The sequence below is a fragment of the Muscardinus avellanarius genome (genome assembly GCF_963383645.1).
Source record: "Muscardinus avellanarius genome assembly, chromosome: 9".
Lineage (NCBI taxonomy): Eukaryota > Metazoa > Chordata > Mammalia > Rodentia > Gliridae > Muscardinus > Muscardinus avellanarius.
The window spans coordinates 89,379,930-89,402,052 of record NC_137795.1 but is presented as its reverse complement, the minus strand read 5'-3'; the positions used below and the strand labels follow the sequence as shown (position 1 = coordinate 89,402,052).

At 43.8% G+C, this 22,123-nt stretch overlaps 1 protein-coding gene across 1 annotated transcript in view; it reads right to left on the bottom strand.

Annotated features, from left to right (window-relative positions):
• NRF1 (nuclear respiratory factor 1) overlaps nt 1–22,123 on the bottom strand; it is a gene marked incomplete at both ends in the record, with an annotated part of 103,435 nt that overhangs the window by 73,212 nt on the left and 8,100 nt on the right. Inside the window, 3 exon segments of the mRNA XM_080702021.1 lie at nt 155–295; nt 11,920–12,046; nt 17,998–18,112. Of these exon segments, the coding sequence (XP_080558147.1) occupies nt 155–295; nt 11,920–12,046; nt 17,998–18,112 (383 nt within the window).

The window sequence follows — 22,123 nt, the reverse complement described above, 5'->3', positions numbered from 1 at the left end:
GCGCTGTCAGCTCTTCCCCATGGCTGTGTCGCCAGCACACTCCAGGCTGCCTCGCTCCGGGTAGAGTACCGAGGGCAAATCTTGGAAAGCGATCAGGGCCGGCCCACACCTGTGCCTCTTGTCTCTGCATCTGCTCCTCACTCCCCGCCCTTACCTGGGTCATTTTGTCCACAGAGACTGGAATCCCGTCGATGGTAAGAGGTGGCAGTTCTGAGTTAACCTCCTGTGGCGCAGGGGCGTGTTCTGCCAGAGCAGACTCCAAGTCTTCCAGGATCATACTCTTGTACTTTCGCACCTGCGGGGAATTAAGGGCAGAAATAAACAAGATGCCCAACAACCAGGGAGGACTGGCGCCAAGCAACAAGAGCGGGGTGGGGCAGGCCTCCCTGAGCCGCTGCAGCAGCCTCAGAACAAACACTCCTGCAACCAGCAGGTAAAAATACCCGCTGGCCCCGAACACATCACACCGAATGGAATTAAGTGAAAAGATGATGCAATTACAGGCAACAACAGTAGAAAGGAGCCAGTGGGAAGAGTTTTATGGGAATACTGCTTCTCAGTTAAAGTCATGTTTTCTCAGACCATTAAGCCCATCACCTGCTCCAAATCCAACAGGAATGACATTCGCTCTGGGCATTTCCCAGGCTGCTTGACAAACGCATAGTCATTTTCAAGATCTTCCAGGACTTCTGTCTCTAAAACTCTAAGCAAGCTACTTGAAACTGCTGCTGTTTCCCTGCAAAGCCAGACTACCACACAGATAGGAAAATGGACTACACAAAAGATGAACTGGAGTCAGAGGACAAGAAGCTGGTGTGTATTACAGGAGAATGCCCCAAGTGCCACCACCAGAGAGGCTGAGGCCAGGGAGCCACTGCCGGCTGACAGAGGAACTTCACAGCCCCAGCCGACGCCTATGTAGCTTTAGCCCAGGTCTGATCCAGTGCTGACTCGACTCCATTCCTGTCGCCACCAGAGAAACCGCTCTCCAAGGACAGAGCCTGCAGCAACACGGTGCATGTGCCGATTCTCCTTGTGAGCAGGAAGGGGAGGCTCACACTGGGCTCTAGAGCCACCAATAACGGCTCATTCACCTAGGAGAGCACAGGGAGATGAAGTCGCCTCTGGGGATGACAAGGAGAAGCTGTGGAATTATGGAAATGTGACAAGATGGGACAGGAAATTAACTTGCTTTCAGGGCTCAAGGTATTATCTTAGGAAAAAAAGAGGAGAAAATGCAGGTCACCCAGAGTTTGCTTGTTTTGTGGTCCTGAAGACTGAAATTAGGGACATCCTCAGCTCTATTTTTAACTTTGAAACAGGGTCTCACTAAGTTGCTCAGGTTGTCCTCGAACTTGCAGTTCTTTCTTAGCCTCCAAAGTACTGGGATTACAGGCATGCACCAACACGTCTGGCTTGGGTTTGCGCAGAAATTCTGACAATGTTTTGAGTACTGGGCTTTTTGTTAGGTGGACTGGATTCCCAATCAGAACATACTTCGCTGGGCATGGTAACACATGCCTATAATCTCAATATTTGGAAGGCTGAGACTGGAGGATCATAGGTTTGAGGACAGCCTCAGCAAGTAGTGAGACTAACTTGGCAAGACTCTTTTTTTTTCCTTAAATGGGGCTAGAGGTGTAGCTTGAAGGTTAAAATGCCCCAGTACCACAAAAAATAAATAAAAGAACATACCTTCCTTATTTCATATCATTATGAAAATTAAGAAAAAAAGATTCCCATATTCTACCCCATCTATCTAGGAAAGTAAATACTGTTGGCTATATGGTCTAACTTCTGTAGTTAAAGAATCCTCTAAACAGGTGAATAACTAAGAGGATAAAACAAAAATAGCCCAAACTCAACTCATTATGGTTTTGCCTACTCAGTTTCTCTTTCTTTCTTTCTTTCTTTCTTTCTTTCTTTCTTTCTTTCTTTCTTTCTTTCTTTCCTTCTTTCTTTCTTTCTTTCTTTCTTTCTTTCTTTCTTTCTTTCTTTCTTTCTTTCTTTTTTTATGGTACTGGGGGTGGAACCCAGAGGCTTTCTACCTCCGGGCTATACTCCCAGCCCTATTTTATATTTTTATTTTGAAACAGGGTCTCACTAAGTTGCTGAGAGCCTCACTAAGTAGCTGAGGCTGGCTTCGAACCTTCACGATCCTCCTGTCTCAGCCTCCCAAGTGCGGGGATTACAAGCGTGCGCCACCACGCCTGGCTTTAACCCGGTTTCTAATATAAAAAAAAGTTTCAAAAATTATTACCATCATGTTTATTTTAACATAGTAGCTGGTATTGCCATAGCAACTACCTTTTTGCCTTTTCAGTCAGACTTTTTTTTTTTTTTTTTGTGGTACTGGGGTTCCTGGAAGCCCTTCTACCTCTGGGCTACACTCTCAGACCTATTTTTACATTTTTATATTTGGAAACAGGGTCTCCTAAGCCAGCGTGCACGGCTGGCTTCGAACCTGCGCGATCCTCCTGTCTCTGCCTCCCAAGCGCGGGGATTACAAGCGTGCGCCACCACGCCCGGCTTCAGTCAGACTTTATTTTCTGCTTTCTATGTTTCTGTATTTTATGTTGAGTTTTTATGCTATCAACCTACAGGAAAATAAACTGAATCTTACAAGCCTGTGCTCTGGTCTTTAAACTTTTAAGATCAGGTTAAATCCAAATACTAGGTATGCGCCTATAGTAAGAATGAATGGAAGTAGTATGAAAACACGTTTCATTGTGCTGGTAACACAGGACATTCAATAATGGTAAATCACTAGGCTATTACTAGTACCTTGGTCAGTTTCAAACAACTTCAGCTATTTTTATGGATCAGTAAAATCCTCAGAGTTCATATCCAAGTGATTTGCTAAAGTTATCAGTGTTATATAATTCTTTTAAGAATCTTATTCTTAAAAAATAATGCTAAGCTTTAGAGTGTGGTGGTGCACGCTTGCAATCCCAGTACTTGGGAGGCTGAGACAGGAGGATCCCAGGTTCAAAGTAAGCCTCAGCAACTTAGTGAGGCCCTCTACAACTTGGTGAGAACTTGTTTCCCAATAAGAAATAAAATCAGCCTCGGGGTATAACTTGGAGGTAGAATGCCTTTAGATTCAATCCCCAGTACCCAAAAAAAAAAAAAAAAAAAAGAAAGAAAGAAAGAAAGAAAGAAAGAAAGAAGAAGAAAAATGCTGACAGAGCATGTCTCAGAGTAATTTTTTTTTTTTTGGTGGTACTGGAGGTGGAACACAGAGGCTTTCTACCCCCAGGCTATACTCCCAGACCTTTTTTATATTTTATTTGGAAACAGGGTCTCACTAAGTAGCTGAGGCTGGCTTCGAACCCATGCGATCCTCCTGTCTCAGCCTCCCAAGCACGGGGATTACAAGCGTGTGCCACCACGCCCGGTTTTTTTTTGTTTTTTTTTTTTCGGGTCTGGAGATAGAACCCAGAGGCATTTGACCTCTGAGCTATGCCCCCTGCCCTATTTTTTATTCTTTATTTTGAAACAGGGTCTCGCTAAGTTGCGGAGGGCCTCTCTAAGTAGCTGAGGCTGTCCACGAACCGCGATCCTCTGGTCTCAGCCTCCCGAATGCTGGGATTACAAGTGTGCGCCACCACGCCTGGCCCACGCCCGGCTTTTATTGTTAAATTTTAAGTTCTTATTTTTTGTGTGTGGCCCTGGGGATTGAACCCAGGGGCATTCTACCTCTGAGCTACACCCCCAGTCCTATTCTTTATTCCTTTTTTTTTTTTCCCAGTACTGGGGTTGGAACCCAGGGGCATTTTAATTCTGAGCTACATCCCCAGCCCTATTTTTTATTCTTTATTTTGAAACAGGGTCTCATTGAGTTGCAGAGGTCCTCACTAACTAGCTGAGGCTGTTCGCAAATGGCGATCCTCCCGTCTCAGCCTCCCAAATGCTGGGATTACAAGTGTGCGCCACCACACCTGGCTCCTGAAGCCTCTTCTTTAGATTAAAAGTTCCAGGAAGATGCAGTGGGGCAGTGGTTTCAAGATGGGTCACTCACACCTTGTTCCTTCTAGGCTATAAGCTGCTCCCGGTAGAAAAGGGCCATGATGGCTATGACTCTAGGGCTGTGGCCCAGAGGGGCAGGGTGCACACAAGACACACAGAGAAGCTCAGCGTCAGAACACCTGGCCACAAACTGTGATCCTCCTGTCTCAGCCTCCCAGATGCTGGGATGACAAGTGTGCACCACCACACCTGGCTTTATTCTTTATTTTGAAACAGGGTCTCACTAAGTTAGTTGCAGGGGGCCTCACTAAGTAGCTGAGGCCTGTGATCCTCCTGTCTCAACCTCCTAAGTTCTAGGATTGTAAGCATATGCCACCACACTCAACTATTATTTCTTTTTTATTTTGAAACTGTCTAAGTTAAGGAGGGGCCTAGCAAGTTGCTGAGGCTGGCCAGGAATCTGCAATCCTCCTGTCTTATTCCCACCTTCCAAACACTGGGATTATAGGAAGCACCATTATGTCAAGCAGACTTTTAAATTCTTTATGGTGTGTGTGTGTGTGTGTGTGTGTGTGTGTGTGTGTGTGTGTGTGTGTGTGTGTGTGTGGAGATTAAACCTAGAGGCATTCTACTTCTGTCTGGGTCATATCCCCAGTTTTTTTTTTTGTTGTTTTTTGTTTTTGTTTTGAAATAGGGTCTCACTAGGTTGTTGAGACTCTAAATTGCTGAGGCTATCCTGGAACCTGAGATCCTCCCAAGTACTGAAATTACAGGTGTGTACCCCATGCCCAGCTATATATTCCTAATATAAGTTTTTTTGTGTGTGTGGTACTGAGGATTGAACCCAGGAATACTCTACCTCTGAGCTACATCCCCAGCCCTATTTTTTCCCTCCCTCCCTCTGTCCATCTATCTATCTTTCTTTCTTTTGTTTTTTTCTTCAGGGTCAGCTGGGTGTGGTAGCACACACTTTGTATTCCCAGTACTTGGGAGGCTGAGACAGGAGGACTGTAGATTCACAGCCAGCCTTAGCTACTTAGTGAGGCTCTCTAACTTTGTGAGATCTTGTTTCAAAAATAAAGAATAAAAAATAGGGTTGGGGGTGTAGCTTAGAGGTAGACTGCCCCTGGGTTAAATCTCCAGTACTAGAAAGAAAGAAAGCAAGAAAGCAAACAAGCAAGCAGGGAGGGAGGGAGGGAGGGAGGGAGAGAGAGAGAAGGAAGGAAGGAAGGAAGGAAGGAAGGAAGGAAGGAAGGAAGGAAGGAGTTGAGTGAGTCTCACTACTCAAACCTGCGATCCTCTTGCCTCAACTTCCCAAGTACTGGGATTACAGGCATGTGCCACCACGCCTGGCTTGAGAAAAGATTTCTGGCATATGTTTTGCAAGTATGTTCTCTCACTTTATGGGTAGTCTTTCATTTTCTTGATGAAGCTATTTTAACATTTTTGAGCAGCTGTAATTATGTCGTATGAATTGAATAGAGTTAAGTTTTTGTTTGGATTGTTATTCCAGTATGCAAGAAAGTCTTTAACAAAACAATTTAAACCATTCATATTATGGCTCAAAACAGAATTAATTAGCCTCATGGTTATTACCTTGTTCTATATTTTCTTTTTAAATTCCTTCCCTGTTTTCTCAGTATACTGACTTGCTTTTTTGGTTAGCTTGCTTTCTTGAGTGCTCTGAAAGACTAGATTTATAGATATACCACATTTTATTTATTCATGCATTCATTTTACTGAATTTGTATTATTAACATATTTATCCATTGTCAGCCAATGGTAAAATACATACTGCTTTTTCTTTCTGTCTATATCTTTTGTATCTATGGAGGAAATCAACAATTTCCCCAAATTTCTTTTGGATTTTTTGGTGAGTAATTTTCAGAGGTGTTTACCTGGGTCTTCCAATGAGTTTTCCCCTTATCAATCATATTACCACTCTTACTAGTAGTAGCACTGTTTTAGATTTTCCAAACTGAAGAAGAGCCGGGTGTGGCGGCACAGGCCTGTAATCCTAGTATTTGGGAGGCTGAGACAGGAGCATCGCAGGTTCCCAGTCAACCTCAGCTACTTAGTGAAGCTTTCCGCAACTCAGTGAGTGAACTAGAAGCCTTCTACCATATTCTTCTAAAGAAATATCTTAATATGTATCTTAATTCTAGGGACTCAGAAATTTTGGGGAAGATCCAAAGCAAGACTCAAAACCCTTTTTTTGTTTTTCTGTTGGTACTGGGTTCCTGGAAGCCCTTCTACCTCCGGGCTACACTCCCAGACACCTATTTTTTATATTTTTATTTGGAAACAGGGTCTCTTAAGCCAGAGAGGCTGGCTTTGAACCTGTGCGATCCTCCTGTCTCCGCCTCCCAAGAGCGGGGATTACAAATGTGCGCCACCACGGCCGGCCTCAAAAACCTTAAGAAATAAAAACAACATTTTAGGAACAAGACAGTGTGAAAAATATAACATAGTAAACAAAATTTCTTTCCTTTCTTTTCTTTCTTAGCAGTACTAGAGATTAAACCCAAGAGCATTCTGTTTCCAAGCTACACCCTAGCCCTATTTTTATTTTTATTTTTTGTGGTACTTGGGATGAAACCCAAAGGTCTTCTGCCTCCAGGCTATATTTCCAAACCTATTTTATATTTTATTTGGAAATAGGGTCTCACTAAGTTGCTGAGAGCCTCATTAAGTAGCTGAGGCTGGCTTCGAACCTGTGTAATCTTCTTGTCTCTGCCTCCCAAGTATTGGTGTTTACTCTTTACTTTGAAACAAGGTCTCACTAAGTTGGAGAGGGCTTAAGTTGCTGAGGCTGACCACAAACCTGCATTCCTCCTGTTTTAGCCTCCCACGTACTAGGATTACAATATGTACCATCATGCCTGGAGCAAGCAAAATTTCTAACAACTCGTTATTAATTCTGAGTTCTAGAAATGTCTACATTTCAAAACTGGAGAAATCTACTAAATGTCATTTTAAGCCAATAATTGTTATTCTAATAAAAACAAAATACACAGGGCATAGTGGAGCACACTTGTAATCCCAGCATTTGGAAGGCTAAGACAGGAGGAGGATCATGGGTTCGAGGCCAGCCTCAGCGACTTAGTAAGGCCCTTTGCAATTTAGTGAGACCGTGTTTCAAATACAGAATAAAAAATAGGGCCGGAGGTGTAGCTTGGGGGTAGAATGCCCCTGGGTTCCATCCCCAGCACTGCAAAAAAAAGTAATAATAAATAAAATATAAAAGCAAAAGATAATTAAAAACCTGACAGATCATTTTTCTACTTATGATTTAAAGTTATTTTGGCCAGGAAAAGAGTAGTTCATATTGTGTAAACATACATGGACAAAATACTATTTTTAAAAAGTTAACTATGAATAGTTATACAATCAAAACACTCAAGGATGGCTGAGGCAGGAGGATCACTTGAGCCCACAAGTTTGATATCAGTATGTATATTAATTCAATATATTTCTAAGTTGAAGCAGAGTATTAAATCAATTCTTTGAAGAAACAAAAAAGAGATTTTATTTTACTTATTCATTTATTTGCATTACTGGGGATGGAACCCAGGGGCATTCTATGTCCGAGCTACACCCCCAGCCCTATTTTTTATTCTTTATTTTTAAACAGGGTCTCACTAAATTGCAGAGGGCCTCACTAAGTAGCTGAGGCTAGCCATGAACCTGTGATCCTCCTGTCTCAGCCTCCTGAATGCTGGGATTAAAAGCGTGTGCCACCATGCCTGGCTCACAAAAGAGATTTTAAATAAATGCAACTCAAATCTGATCAATAAAATACTCTCAGTTCTGCCTCAAAAAGTTGACATAAATTAGTAATTTTCTTACAAAAACTTGCATTGGCTTCTTTTTGTGTGTGTGGTACTGGGATTACAAGCATGCACCACCATGCCTGGCTACACTGGCTTCTTAACAAACAAAACATTGTCTCTTTCCCACTGTATCTAGCAACTTTGTGTGTGTGTGTGTGTGTGTGTGTGTGTGTGTGTGTGGTACTGAGGATGAAATCCAGGGGCTTTCTACCTCCAGGCTACACTCCCAGACCTATTTTATATTTTATTTGGAAACAGGGTCTCATTAAGTTACTGATAACCTCACTAAGCTGCTGAGGCTGGCTTCGAATCTGCATGATGCTTCTGTCTCAGCCTCCCAAGTACTGGGATTACAAACGTGCACCACCATGCCCGGCAAACCAGTAAAATTTTTTAGAAATATTTTTAAAAAGTATAAATGTGGATTTCCGGGAAGATGGCGACGGAGGAAAGCGGGGCTTACGAGCCCCGCTAACAACCAATCTCTATTACCACAAAATCAGCGCCTTTCATAGCCAGAAAACACCATCAGCAGAGAAACAAAAAATGTAATTACAAGGGACAGAGAAAAAGAGGGCTGGAAAAATGAGACACCAGAAACCAGACCGCAGTGCTGCAGCCAGAGCCGTGGCGTGGAGCAGCGGGCGCCATCTTCTTTTGCACCACCAGGCTCCAGAGAGGAAGGAAACTTAGAACGGAGCTCAGAGCCACAGAGGAGATACGCCGGCCTCACGCCCGAGGACGCGGCAGCAGCGCCTTACTGCCGGTGGCAGCGGGACCTCACCGGACAGCTCTAGACCAACGGACTCAACAGCCCACCAGGCTCCAGAGAGGAGTGGCGAACAGCAAGCCGAGGTGAGCCGCTGTGGAACAGCCGGGTGGGGTTCGGCAGATATCTCGGCGCAGGGAGCATCTAAAGCTCCCAGGGGCTGGGCTCAGCACACCTTGCAGGGACTCAGAGCGGAGCTCAAAACCAGAGAAGAAATACGCCAGCCTCACGGCCAAGGGCGTGGCAGCAGCACCATATTGCCACCGGCGGCAGCAGCAGTGAATTCACCGAGTCCACTACAGTTACATCTGTGCACTCAACAACAGTGAGTCAAATTGCGGGCCCTGGAGGAGAAATCCCAGTACTGACTCCCAGGGACTTGACCCAGTGGGGGAGTGGCGGTGGCAGAGATATCACACCATAGGAGAACGCCCAACCTGGCACCCTCCATGGTCTAAAGCAGCCTCGATTGACTCCCTGGGTCTGAGACTCTGCCATACAACCCAGTAAAGGAGTAGTGGGGACCGAGATACCACAGACTCGAGATCCAGAGCACCTTAAGTGAAGTCGTAGTGACCCAAGGGAAGAACCCAGAGAAGGCACAAACTTCCGAAATCATGGGAAAGAGGAACAACAATGGAGCAATGAATGCCCACAACCCCACAACATTAGAACCTGATAAAACAGAAATTCAGAGATTTCTAGAAGATCAAATCAGAAAAATAACTGTAAAAATAATAGAGGTGTTTCGAAAAGAATTCAGAGAGAGTCAAAAAGAGATAAAGGATGCAATTAATGAAGTAAAGGCCTCAATTCAAAGTACAAACAACCAACTAGACCACGTGGAGAATAGAATCTTGATCTTAGAAGAAGATCATTCAAAAAATGAACGCATAGTTTCTAATTTAGAAAAAAAATCCGACAGCAGGAATCTGGCATTGAAGAAATATGGGCCCATTTTAAGAGAGTTAACCTAAGAATAATTGGAATAGAGGAGGGAAAAGAAGGTGAAACCAAAGGGATAAGTAATATCTTCAAAGAAATAATAGCAGAAAATTTTCCAAACATAGAGCAAGAGGTCGATACACAGGTCCAGGAAACTTATAGAACTCCCTTTAGACAGGATCGGAGAAGAGGATCCCCGCGCCACATAATTATCAAAATGACCAATGTGGAAGCCAAGCAGAGAATCTTAATGGCAACAAAAACAAAGGGCCAAGTGACATTCAGAGGCAAACCAATTAGAATCACTCCAGACTTCCCAAACCAAGTCATGAGAGCCAGAAGGGCTTGCAGTAACATATTCCAAACTCTGAAAGAAAACAACTTCCAGCCAAAAATTTCCTACCCAGCAAAACTTTCTATCAAATTAGATGGGGAAATAAGAAACTTCCATGACAAACAGAAACTGAAGGAATTCATGTCTTCAAAACCAGCGCTAGAGAAAATACTCAAAGAGATTAACTACAAAGAAGAAATAGGTAACACACACCAGAACCAGAGAAACAAGATTTTCCATCCAACAGACAACTAAGATTGGTTATCTGTGGAGATTCATTATTTATGTTAGTCTTTTACCTATCTCTAAATTGTATTGTTTGCTTTTATTGTTGCTAATTTTTAGGATTTCTAGTTGGAATACTAATATACCTTCAGATATAGCATTTGGAAATATTTTATCCCATTCTATCAGTAACTTTTAACTCGATTTACACTGTCTTTGGATATACAATATGCTTTTATTTTTTAGGGAGTTTGTTTACCCTTTTGTTGCCCGTGCCATTGAAATCATATCCAAGAAATCACTGCCAATTTCAATGTTGTGAGGTTTTATGACCCAGATTTTCTTCTAAAAGTTTATAGTCTTAAGATTTATATTTAGGTCTTCTATATATTTTGAGTTAATATTTGTATATGGTGTTAGGTAAGGGTCCGATTTTAATCGTTTCCATGTAATTATTATTTTTCAACAATATTTAGTTAAAAGATAATTATTTCTACCACCAAATGTCCGTGGAAACCTTGTCAAAAATAACTCGACAATATATGGAAGAATTTATCTCTAGGCTTTTATTTAACTCCAATGGTTTATATATCTGCCTTTAGAACAGTACTACACTGTTTCAATTATTGTAGCTTTATATGGTTTGAAATCAGAAAATATACATCTTCTAGCTTTGTTCTTTTTCAAGATCATTTTGGGTATCTAGAGTCCATATTCCATATTAGGATAGATTTTTTGTGAAAAATAAATAAATATATGATAGTTTCACCTTAAAAAAGAAAAAGATAGAAATATTATCTGGTAAGAAAGAAAGCAAAAAGAAATATTGAAATGTTATCCTTAAGTCATCAAAAGCTTGGTATCAGCCGGGTGTGGTGGCGCACGCTTGTAATCCCCGCGCTTGGGAGGAAGAGACAGGAGGATCGCGCAGGTTCGAAGCCAGCCACGCGCGCGCTGGCTTAGGAGACCCTGTTTCCAAATAAAAATGTAAAAATAGGTCTGGGAGTGGAGCCCAGAGGTAGAAGGGCTTCCAGGAACCCCAGTACCACCAAAAAAAAAAAAAAAAAACTTGGTATCAGACAAATGAAACAGTTATGTGAGATTATCAACGTTAATATTGGATAAATTGCTATAATACTAGATGTCAACCACTAAGCCAAGCATGGGAAGGAGGGATGGTGAGGGAACGGGGTGGGGATCGGGTAGGGGCTAACTGGGCGATGTGTGCATGTATGTCTACAAAAGTATTATTTTTATCCCATTATGATGTATGAATACAGTGCACCAATAAAATAAATAATAAAAAAAGTATAAATGCACCATGTTTAATCTGGACACTTATTGTTGGGAGGGGGAAGGGGGCTGGAAGAGGGCACCAAGCACAGTCTGAATGTATGCCATTTTTAAGTATGATCCACATAAAAATAAAAAAGGAAAAAAAATTTTTTTTTTTGTTTTGGTGGTACTGGGGTTCCTGGAAGCCCTTCTACCTCAGGGCTACACTCCCAGACCTATTTTATATTTTTTTATTTGGAAACAGGGTCTCTTAAGCCAGCGAGGCTGGCTCCGAACCAGCACGATCCTCCTGTCTCAGCCTCCCAAGCGCGGGGAGTACAAGCGTGCGCCACCACGCCCGGCAAAAAAAAGGAAATATTTTTAAAATATTTTATTATTGGAAGTTGGAACAGTAATGATCCTTTTTGTTTTGACCTGCATGATGTGGTTTGGAAATCAGTCCCTATCTTGTACTCCTAGATGAGCAGAGAATGGAAGTGCTAAGGACTGTACTGGCAGAGGATCAAAAGACAAGAACCCACACAAAGCAGGCGGTGGTTCTGACTTACCACATTCTCCAAAGGTGCTGCGCCAAACACTTTAAAAACGGGGTTGGGTTTGGAGGGCGAGATGCAGAGGACGATAGCTTGCTGCCCCACTCGAGTAGTATATTCATCTAAGGTGGCTCGGAGTTTCCTGAATCCGAATGAAGAGTAAAACAGTTAAGAAGACAGAAGCTGGAATGGCAGGAGCAGATCAGAAGCAGACTGTGTGCTGACTGAGACAAGAGACTCTAGTCAGAGGTGTGTGCAAAAACGGGAGAGCGAGGTGGCTGTACACACCCTTCCAGACGTACAACTAGCCCACCAACATGAGCGGCTCTTGAGGGTTCTGCTTTGGGACACAACTATGATGATTTTGAATACACAAGTATCCTTCCTGATATTATTATTATTGTTATTTTTTTCTTGGTGGTACTGGGGATGGAAACCTTCTACCTCCGGTTACACTCCCAGACCTATTTATATTTTTATTTGGAAAAAGGGTCCCTTAAGCCAGCGAGGCTGGCTTCGAACCTGCGCAATCTGCCTGTCTCTGCCTCCCAAGCGCGGGGATTACAAGCATGCACCACCACGCCCAGCCTCCTTCCTGATCTTACTGACACCAACTGCTGCTACTGAAAAGGATATTGCTGAGACATCCTCTCAAACTTTATCATATCATCTCCATGTTTAATGAACTTCAAAGACTTATTTCTAATTTCTTTTATTTGTATAGTTGTTTTTTATTTCTCACTGACATAGTTTTATTCAAAAATATTACTTTAAAAATGTAGTTTCGAAGCCAAGCATGGTGGCACATGCTTGTAATCCCAGCATTTGGGAGGCTGAGATGGGAGGATTGTGGTTCGAGGACAGCCTCAGCTACTACTTAGTGAGGCCCTTTGCAACTCAATGAGACACTGTTTCAAAATACAGAATAAAAAATAGGGCTAGGGGTGTAGCTTGGAGATAGAATGCTCCTGGGTTCCATTTCCAGTACCACACACACACAAAAAAAATTTAAATATGTAGTTTCGATTTTATAAATCAGGGGGATAAGAACTTTTACAAACATAGTAGTCCCTCCTTATTTATGGAGATATGTTTCAGGTGCCTAAAACATTCAGTATTACCAAACCCTATATATATTACCAAAACTCTTTTTTTCCTATACATACATGCCTATGATAGTTTAATTTATAAATTAGGCACAGTAAGAGCTTAGCAGCAATAACTAAATCATAAAATAGAACAAACATAACCATATAACAATAATATAACAATAAAAAGTTATTTAAAAATTATGAATTATTGAGGAATGTCCCGTTTATTATTTTTGGACTGTAATTGACCATAAGTAAAGGAAAGACTACTGTATAGTAACAATAGATAAAATAAAAACATTGTCTTTTTCTCTAAAGTCTTAGGGAGATTATCCTAAAGTTCTACTTTTTAGGATTCTTCTAGAAATACAGTCTATCTTTTAAAGGAAGTGGTGCACCTTCAAGGACCACATACCAAACAAGAAACATTCCTTGAGGAAGTGGCTTATTATATTCACTGTCTCTAGTAACCTCTCTCTTCTTTCTTGAAGACACTCCATTCCTCTCGCCCTTGTCACTCCTTTGAAAACATTCTCGTCAAGTTTAATCATGACATCCAGGTTGCTAAATCTAATGATCAACTTGCATCTCACTCAACCTATAAGCAGCATTTGATGGGGTGATCATATGCCCCCCTCTGAACCAATCCTCAGGTTTTCCTCCTGACTTGCATGTTGCTTCTTAGACTCCTACGCTGGCTCTTTCATCTCTCCAGTCTTGAAAGGGTGGACTCCTTCAGGCCTCAATACACACTACCCCTAAAACCTCACCCAGCTGCAGTTTTAAGTACTACCTATATGCTTAAAATGTCCTCATCTAAGAGCTCTCTTGAATTCCAGACTCGTATATCCATCTGCTTATTCTGTTTCACCACTTAATGGTTAGGAAGCATTACATGTCTCAAACCAAAGTACCCAATCTGCCTTGCTCTCACTCTCATGCCTGCTCCTCCTCCCGCAAATGACATCTCTATTAATCAGTAATCAGCCCCAAATCCTGAGGTCACTCCCACTCTCCACATCCAGCCCACCAAGGAGTCATGTTGAGTTACTTCTGAAATAACGTGTAGAATCTGACCGCTTCTTACTACCTTTGCTGCTGCTCCATGGTTTCTGGCCTGTGTTACAATAATAACCTCTTCACTGTACTCCCAGAGTCTGTTCTCAGCCTATGGAATGTAGTTGGGGTAATCTTTTTTTTTCTTTTTGTGAAACTGGGGATTGAATTCAGGGGCAATTCTATCTCCAAGCCATACCCCAGCCATATATATATATATATATTTTTTTTTTTGGCAGTACTGGGGATGGAACTCAGAGACATTCAACCTCTGAGCTACACCCCCAGCCCTATTTTTTTTAATTCTTTCTTTAGAAACAGGGTCTTAACTGAGTTGCAAAGAGCCCCAGGAGCTGAGGTTGGCCGCGAGTTGCCAACCTCCTGTCTCAGTCTCCCAAATGCTGAGATTACAAACATGCACCACCACACTCAGCTTCCAGCCCTATTTTTTTTTACTTTTTATTTATTTATTTTTTTGGTGCATTGTAATCATATATCACATTGGAATACAAGACTTGAGAGGCTATACAAGCACACATCCATCCCATTCCCTCCCCCTCCCTCGATCCCATGCTTGTTTGGTGATTAACTTTGATACATTTATGTACCTCCTGTGGTTTAAAGAGGCTCCATCCTCCTCTATTCCATACCCTCTGATTGGTCACCTTAGCTGCTTCACTATATAGGGCCCTTTCTATAGCTCGACCTCTTCCTGTTGCCCCTTTCCTCCTGGTTTTTGCTGATTAGGGGAAGCATCTAATTTTTATTTTCTGCGATATTTCTCTGTGCATGCCGCGTTGCAAGTACCGATCCCGCTCTTGATGGCCCCAGTAGTGGCCTGGCTACCCGGTGGGCTCAAGCAGCAGCCTTGCCTCATGGGAGGCCCCGATTCTGGTCTCGCTAGCTCCGACACCAGCCTAACCCCTCAGCTGGCTCCGATCCCGGCCTCGGAGGCCCCAGTAGCAGCCTTGCCTCACGGCAGGCTCCGATGCCAGCCATTGGCCCCGGCACCGCCTAACCCCTCGGTAGGCTCCGATCCCAGCCTTGGAGGCTCCAGCACCGGCCTAGCCTCATGGCAGGCTCCGGATCCTGGCCTTACTGGCCCCAACACAGGCCTAACCCCTCGGCAGGCTCCAATGATGGCCTCGCTGGCCCCAGCACCGGTCTAACCCCTCGGCAGGCTCCGATCTGGCCTCAGAGGCCTCAGTAGTGGCCTTGCTCACGGAAGGCTCCGATGCCGGCTGCTGGCCCCAGCACCGGCCTTGCCTCATGGTAGGCTCCGATGCTGGCCGCTGGCCCCGGCATTGGCCTAACCCCTCGGCAGGCTCCAATCCCAGCCTCAGAGGCCCCAGTAGCGGCCTTGCCTCATGGCAGGCTCCGATGCCAGCCATTGGCCCCGGCACCGGCCTAACCCCTCGGCAGGCTCTTATCCTGGCCTCAGAGGCCCCAGCACCAGCCTTGCCTCACGGCAGGCTCCAATGTCAACCTCGCTGTCTCCAGCACCGGCCTAACCCCTCGGCAGGCTCTGATCCCGGCCTCGGAGGCTCCAGTACCGGCCTTGCCTCACAGCAGGCTCTAATCTCAGCTTTGCTGTGTCCGTCACCGGCCTCACCCCTCGGCAGGCTCCAATCCGAGCACCCTCTTTGCCCAACCAATTGTCCCACGTTCTCGAGGGTGTGTGGTGGTAGCATTCTGCCTCTGGGGTTATTATTCCAAAGGTTCCAGGTGTAATGTATCAGATCTCTGCCTCCCCTGAGTACTGGCCACTGCCATTGCCACTGCCTCCACCATTTCAAATCTTTCCCAAGCTCTTTTTCCACTCTGAATGTTGTCCAGTGTTCCTTAGCATGCGTGATGGTAGCATTAGACATTTGGTATAATTTCTCCAAAAAAAATAAAGTTGGTAGGATCCGATTTCTGCTTCTTCTGAATACAAGTCTCCACCGCCACTGCGGAGACCGCTTTCAACACGGCCTTTCTCTTTGGTTTCCGCTAAACTCTCTCCTTACAGGTGATGTCCAAGATTCTTAACAATATAGAGAAACAGCAGTCCTCCTTCACAGGGAATTTTTCCATAAGTTCCAGTGCATTCGGATAAGTTTTGTCTGCATCTCCAGTATCCTGGCATCCGCCACGGCCTTCTTAACCCCTCTCCAATATTTTTCTTTTTTCTTTTTCCTTTCCTTTTTTTATTTTCAATAAGAGAAGACAGTATGTGTGGTTTGAGGAGGTAGTGGGATCAGGCACTCAGTAGTACTGTGACCCGGCCCGGTTTCCCCATGGGTCCAGCGTGCTCCATACTACTCCGCTTGGGGTCCAGAGTCCTGCGACCCGGGCCCAGCTGTTCCGGGGTTTTGGAGTGCCCCACGTGACCCCTGCCCGGGACCCAGGGTCTTACTGGGTCTGGTTTCTCCAGAGGTCAGGCGTGCTACACGCGGTCTGGCCCGGTGCCCAGAGTGCTGCGACCCGGGCCCCGGCTGGAGTGCCCCATGCAACCCCTGCCCAGGACCCAGGGTCTTACTAGGCCCGATTTCTCCAGAGGTCAGGCGTGCTACACGCGGTCTGGCCCGGTGCCCAGAGTGCTGCGACCTGGGCCCCGGCTGGAGTGCCCCATGCAACCCCTGCCCAGGACCCAGGGTCTTACTAGGCCCGATTTCTCCAGGGGTCTGGCGTGCTACGCGCGGTCCATCTCGGGGCCTTCCAGCTAGTGATGAAGCAGACTCCTTCTAACATTAATGGCAACTTCCTGATAACTTGTTTTTTTCCTGTATCCTGTATTTCCTCTTACTAAAAGTAAAGCCCAAAGTGCTGCCCCCAACCTTCCAGCCCTATTCTTAATTATTTATTTAAAAACAGGGTCTCATTAAGATGTGGAGGCCTCACAAAGTAGCTAAAGCTGGCCACAAACCTGCGATACTCCTTTTTCAGCTTCCCAAGTATCAGGATTACAAGCATGTGCCATCATTCCCAGCTCTGAGTAATCTTTAAGCACCAAAGTCAGATTCTATCACTGCTCTGGTCAAAGTCCCTCACTGGCTTCCTGCCTCCCTCAGAGTTAGAAGCCAAAGTCCTGATATTGAACAATAAGCTCTGTTGCTAGGGCTCTCCTCCACTTCTCTACCTTCCATGTCCTCCCTGGCTGTCCCTCTAGCATGACGGCCGTGCTCGCCACTCAGAGCCTTGGCGCTTGACATTCCCTCTGCCTGAAATGCTCTTTCCCTAGACATCAACACAGTTGCCCTTCCAGATCCTTCAGGTCTCTGTTCAAAGGTGGCCTTATTAAAAAGGATTTGTCAGCCGGGAGTGGTGGCACACGTTTGTAATCCCAGCATTTGGTAGGCTGAGAGAAGAGGACCCGGTTTGCAGACAGCCTCATGAGGCCCTTTGCAACTCAGTGAGACCCTGTTTCAAAATAAAGAATAGCCGGGCATGGTGGCGCACACTTGTAATCCCCACGCTTGGGAGGCAGAGACAGGAGGATCGCGCAGGTTCGAAGCCAGCCTCACTGGCTTAAGAGGACCTGTTTCCAAATTTTAAAAAAATACAAACATAGGCCTGAGAGTGTAGCCCGGAGGTAGTAGAATGCCCCTGGGTTTCATTCCTAGTACCACAAAAAAAAAAAAAAAAAAAAAAAAAAGATTTGTGAGACCGTCTCTATTAAATTTGTGTTGCCCCCCCCCAACAGAATTTGCTATTCACTATAGAATGCCTAGAATAATACCTGGTACCTAATAACAGGCAACAAGTTTTCACCAAGTTAATTAATGCATCTGTTAAATCATATTTCCAGATTTTCATGTATTTTCTAAAAGTATTTCAGCAACTACATCTGCCATCAGGGACTCCAGCCTGGTGTCGTTGAGGAGCCTAATACCATATATTCTAGCTCTGCCCTCCACACAGGAAGCATCTGAGGAACAGTAATGATAGGGTAAGGAGCCCTCACCGAAGCAAGCGTGTTTGCTGTCTCTTCCGGATAGATGGATTAGACTCAAACACATGAGGCCGTTTCCGTTTCTTCCCTGTTGCCACAGCAGCAGCGGCAGCCATTCCCACAGGACCTGAAATAATAAGCGTGTGCTGAGATTAAGCAGAATCCTGCAACTGTACAAGGTGGAAAATAATTAAATGCACAAAAAAGGTGGTATTTCTTTCCCAGCACATTGCCAGTGAAGATAGAATATTTCTAATGTTATCAATATACCTTACTATTGTTTCACATGATTTATACTGTCATTTACCATGAACCTCTTCCTTCCTTCCTTCCTTCCTTCCTTTCTTCCTTCCTTCCTTCCTTCCTTCCTTCCTTCCTTACTTTTGGTAGTACTGGGAGCTGAACCCAAGGGCATTCTTTCTCTAAGCTATACCATTTCTTGTTTTGAAGCAGAGTCTTGAATCATTGCTGAAAGTCGTGCTATCTTGCGAAGGCTGTCCTCAAAGCTGCAATACTCCTGATATTCCTGTCTCAGATTACAAGTGTGCACCACCATGCCCAGCTAAAACGAACATGGTGTGTGTGTGTGTGTGTGTGTGTGTGTGTGTGTGCGCGCGCGCGCGCGCACGCGCATGTGTGTATGTGGTCCTGGGAGTGAAATCCAGGGGCCTTTTACCTCCAGGGTACAATCCCAGCCCTATTTTATTTGGAAACAGGGTTTCGCCAAGTTGCTGAGAGCCTCACTAAGCTGAGGCTAACTTCAAACCTGTGATACTTCTGTTCCAACTTCCCAAGTACTGGGATTATAAGCATATGTCACCATGCCCAGCTCTTACAGTGAATCTTTTTGTTTTTTCTTTTTCTTTTTCTTTTTTTAAGTAGTACTAGGGATTGAACCCTGGTGCATTCTACCTCCAACCTACATCCCCAGCCCTATTTTATATTTTTAAACAGGGTCTTCCTAGGTTAATGAGAGTCTCACTACTTGCTGAGGTCGCCCTCAAACCTGCAAGTCTCCTGTCTCAGCCTCCCAAGTACTAGGATTACCAGGGTGCTCCACCATGCCCAGCCAATGAACATTTTTTTTTTTTTCCTGTACTGGGGGTGGAACCCAGGGGCATTCTACTTTTTAGCTACACCTGCAGCCCTATTTTTTATTATCTTGAAACAGGGTCTCACTGAGTTGCAAAGGGCCTCACTAAGTAGCTGAGGCTGGCTGTGAACCACAATCCTCCTGTCTCAGCCTCCCAAATGCTGGGATTATAAGCATATAAAACCATACCTGGCTCCAATGAGCTTTCATTAAAAAAAAAGCAAATGACTTTCACCTCACAATAGTAGCTTGAATTCTGTATAATGCTGCTGTCTTGCTTTGCCAGCATGCCCCTACTATTGTGACAATATTCTCAGAGGTGCTAGGACAAGCTGTAGTACTGAGAAGGCTTGCCAAGACTGAGACAAGGTATGCCCCTCTTCCCATTACCCTAAGACACTGCCAAACCAAGTTCAGGAATAACTATTTACACATAGAATTCCAACAATAACACCGATTAGAAGAGTACCTATAGAGCTGGGCGTGGTGGCGCACACTTGTAATCCCCGTGCTTGGGAGGTGGAGACAGGAGGATCGCGCAGGATCGAAGCCAGCCTTGCTGGCTTAAGAGACCTTGTTTCCAAATAAAAAAATATAAAAAAATGGGTCTGGGAGTGTAGCCTGGAGGTAGAAGGGCTTCCAGGAACCCCAGTACCACCAAAAAAAAAAAAAAAAAAGAGCACCTAGAAGAAAAGCATATAATTCAGAAACTTCTCTTGTATATCTAGGATTTGTGTCCAAAATGGGAAGTACTGACCATAAGGTCAAGTAATAAAACTTTCCCACTATGAGAAAATGTTAAAAGACAACACATTTTTTTTCTTTTTAATAGGTGTTCTGCCTTTATTGTTATTAATGAACCCTATAAAAACTTAAATGATGAGTGGAACATGGTGGCTCATGCTTGTAATCCCAGCATTTGGGAGGCTAAGACAAGAGGATTGTGGTTTGCGAACAGTCTCAGATAATACTTATAGTTCGCGGACAGCTTCAGCCCCTTTGCAACTCAGCTAAACCCTATTTCAAAATAAAAACTAAAAAATTGGGCCGGGGATATAGCTCGGAGGTAAAATGCCCCTGGGTCCAACCCCAGTTCCAAAAAAAAAAAAAAAACCTTAAATGAAAATTAAATTTCTCACATTTATACCAGCATGTATATTCTTTTTGTGTGTGTGTGGTCCTGGGGGTGGAACCCAGGGGCTTTTCTTCCTCCGGGCTATACTCCCAGACCTATTTTATACTTTATTTGGAAACAGGGTCTCACTGAGTTGCTGAGAGCCTCACTCAGTAGCTGAGGCTGGCTTTGAACCTGTGCGATCCTCCTGTCTCAGCCTCCCAAGCGCGGGGATTACAAGCATGCGCCACCACACCTGGCTCGAGAATACTTAATATTATTGAGATCTATCCATTTAACAAAAAATTAAGTGTGCAAAAGTACTAACTAAACAGATTTTTAAAATTTATTCATCTTGCTTAACTGAAACTATTTGTGTATGTCTCTCTCTCGATTCAACCCAGGGCCTCACACATTAGGCCAAGCGCTTTACTGCTTAGCTACATCCCAGCACCAAAACTCTATTGAACTGCAATTCTCTGTATCTCCCTCCCCTAAGTCCCTGGCAGCCACCACTCTACTCTGTGTATGAGTTCAGATGCTTCATAAAAGTGGAGTGACATAGTATTTGTCTTTTGTGACTGACTGACTAACACTTCTTACCTTCCTACCAGGCTGGGGATTTAACCCAAGGACATTTTAAGCTACACTCCCAGCCCTATTTTATTTTTTATTTTAAAAGAGCATCTCACCAACTTGCAGAGGGCCTCTATGCCTCAGTAAATTGCTGAGCTTGGCTTCAAACCCTTGGTCCTCCTGGCTCAGCCTCCCACGTATTGGGATTACAAATGTGCCTCAACATGCCCAGCCATGATGGGTTTAGTTCAATTAGCACAGTGCCTGTGTCCTCAAGGTTCATCCACGTTGTTACACATGGCAGGATTTCCTTTTTTTTTGTACTGGACCCAGGGGCATTCTATCCCTGAGCTACACCTTAACTTTTTTAAATTTTTATAAATTTTGAAAAAAGTCTCGCTAAGTCACTGAGGCTAGCCTCAAACATCTATCCTACTGTCTGAACCTCCCAAGTACTGTGATTATAAGCATGTGCCACCATGCCAGACATTTTATGTGCATTTATTTATTCTGGATCACAATATAAAACCTATTACTGTGGGACATTGTCATAAGAGTCTGAAAAACCACTGTCCAGAGAAGCTATCACATACTTGCATAATAAACTACAAAATAATTTTTATTTGCAGCTACTGTGATAACAAATAATAAATAATCTAGTACCTATCAAAAAGGAGATATTCAGATAATAAATTAAATCCTAAATAACAATTAAAATGAAAATATATTGTCACATTATCAACATGAATGAATTTCAGAAAAATAATGCTAGATGAAATAGTGTTACACAACTATAGGATCAGAGTGATGACATTAATATAAAATTTAAAATAGCCAGGCATTGTTGTGCATGCCTGTAATCTCAGTATTTGGCAGGCTGAGTGAGATAGGAAGATTGCAGGTTCAAGAGAAGCCTAAGTAACTTGGTGAGATTCTCAGCAACCTAAAGAAATCCTGTTTCAAAACAAAAAATAAAAAAGGCTGAGGGTGTAGCTTAGAATACCCCTGGGTTCAATCCCCAGTACAAAAAAAAAAAAAAAACAAGACAAAAAAACCCCAAAAAACTGCCAGCCATAGTGGTACATGCCTGTAAGCCCAGTACTTGGGAGGCGGAGATAGGAGGATCACAGGTTTACAGCCAGCCTCAGCAACTTAATAAGGCCCCGTTCAAAAATAAATAAATAAATAAAAGGGCTGGGATGAGAGGTAGCTCAGTGGCAAAGTGTCAACTCCCTTTCTCTTAAAAAACAAAAAAAAATCCAGTATTTAGAGTATTTATGCTTAGTGTAAACACTGTGTGAATGAAGTAGGTTCTTCTGTGGATATATTACTATATATCCACATTTTCGTGGAAT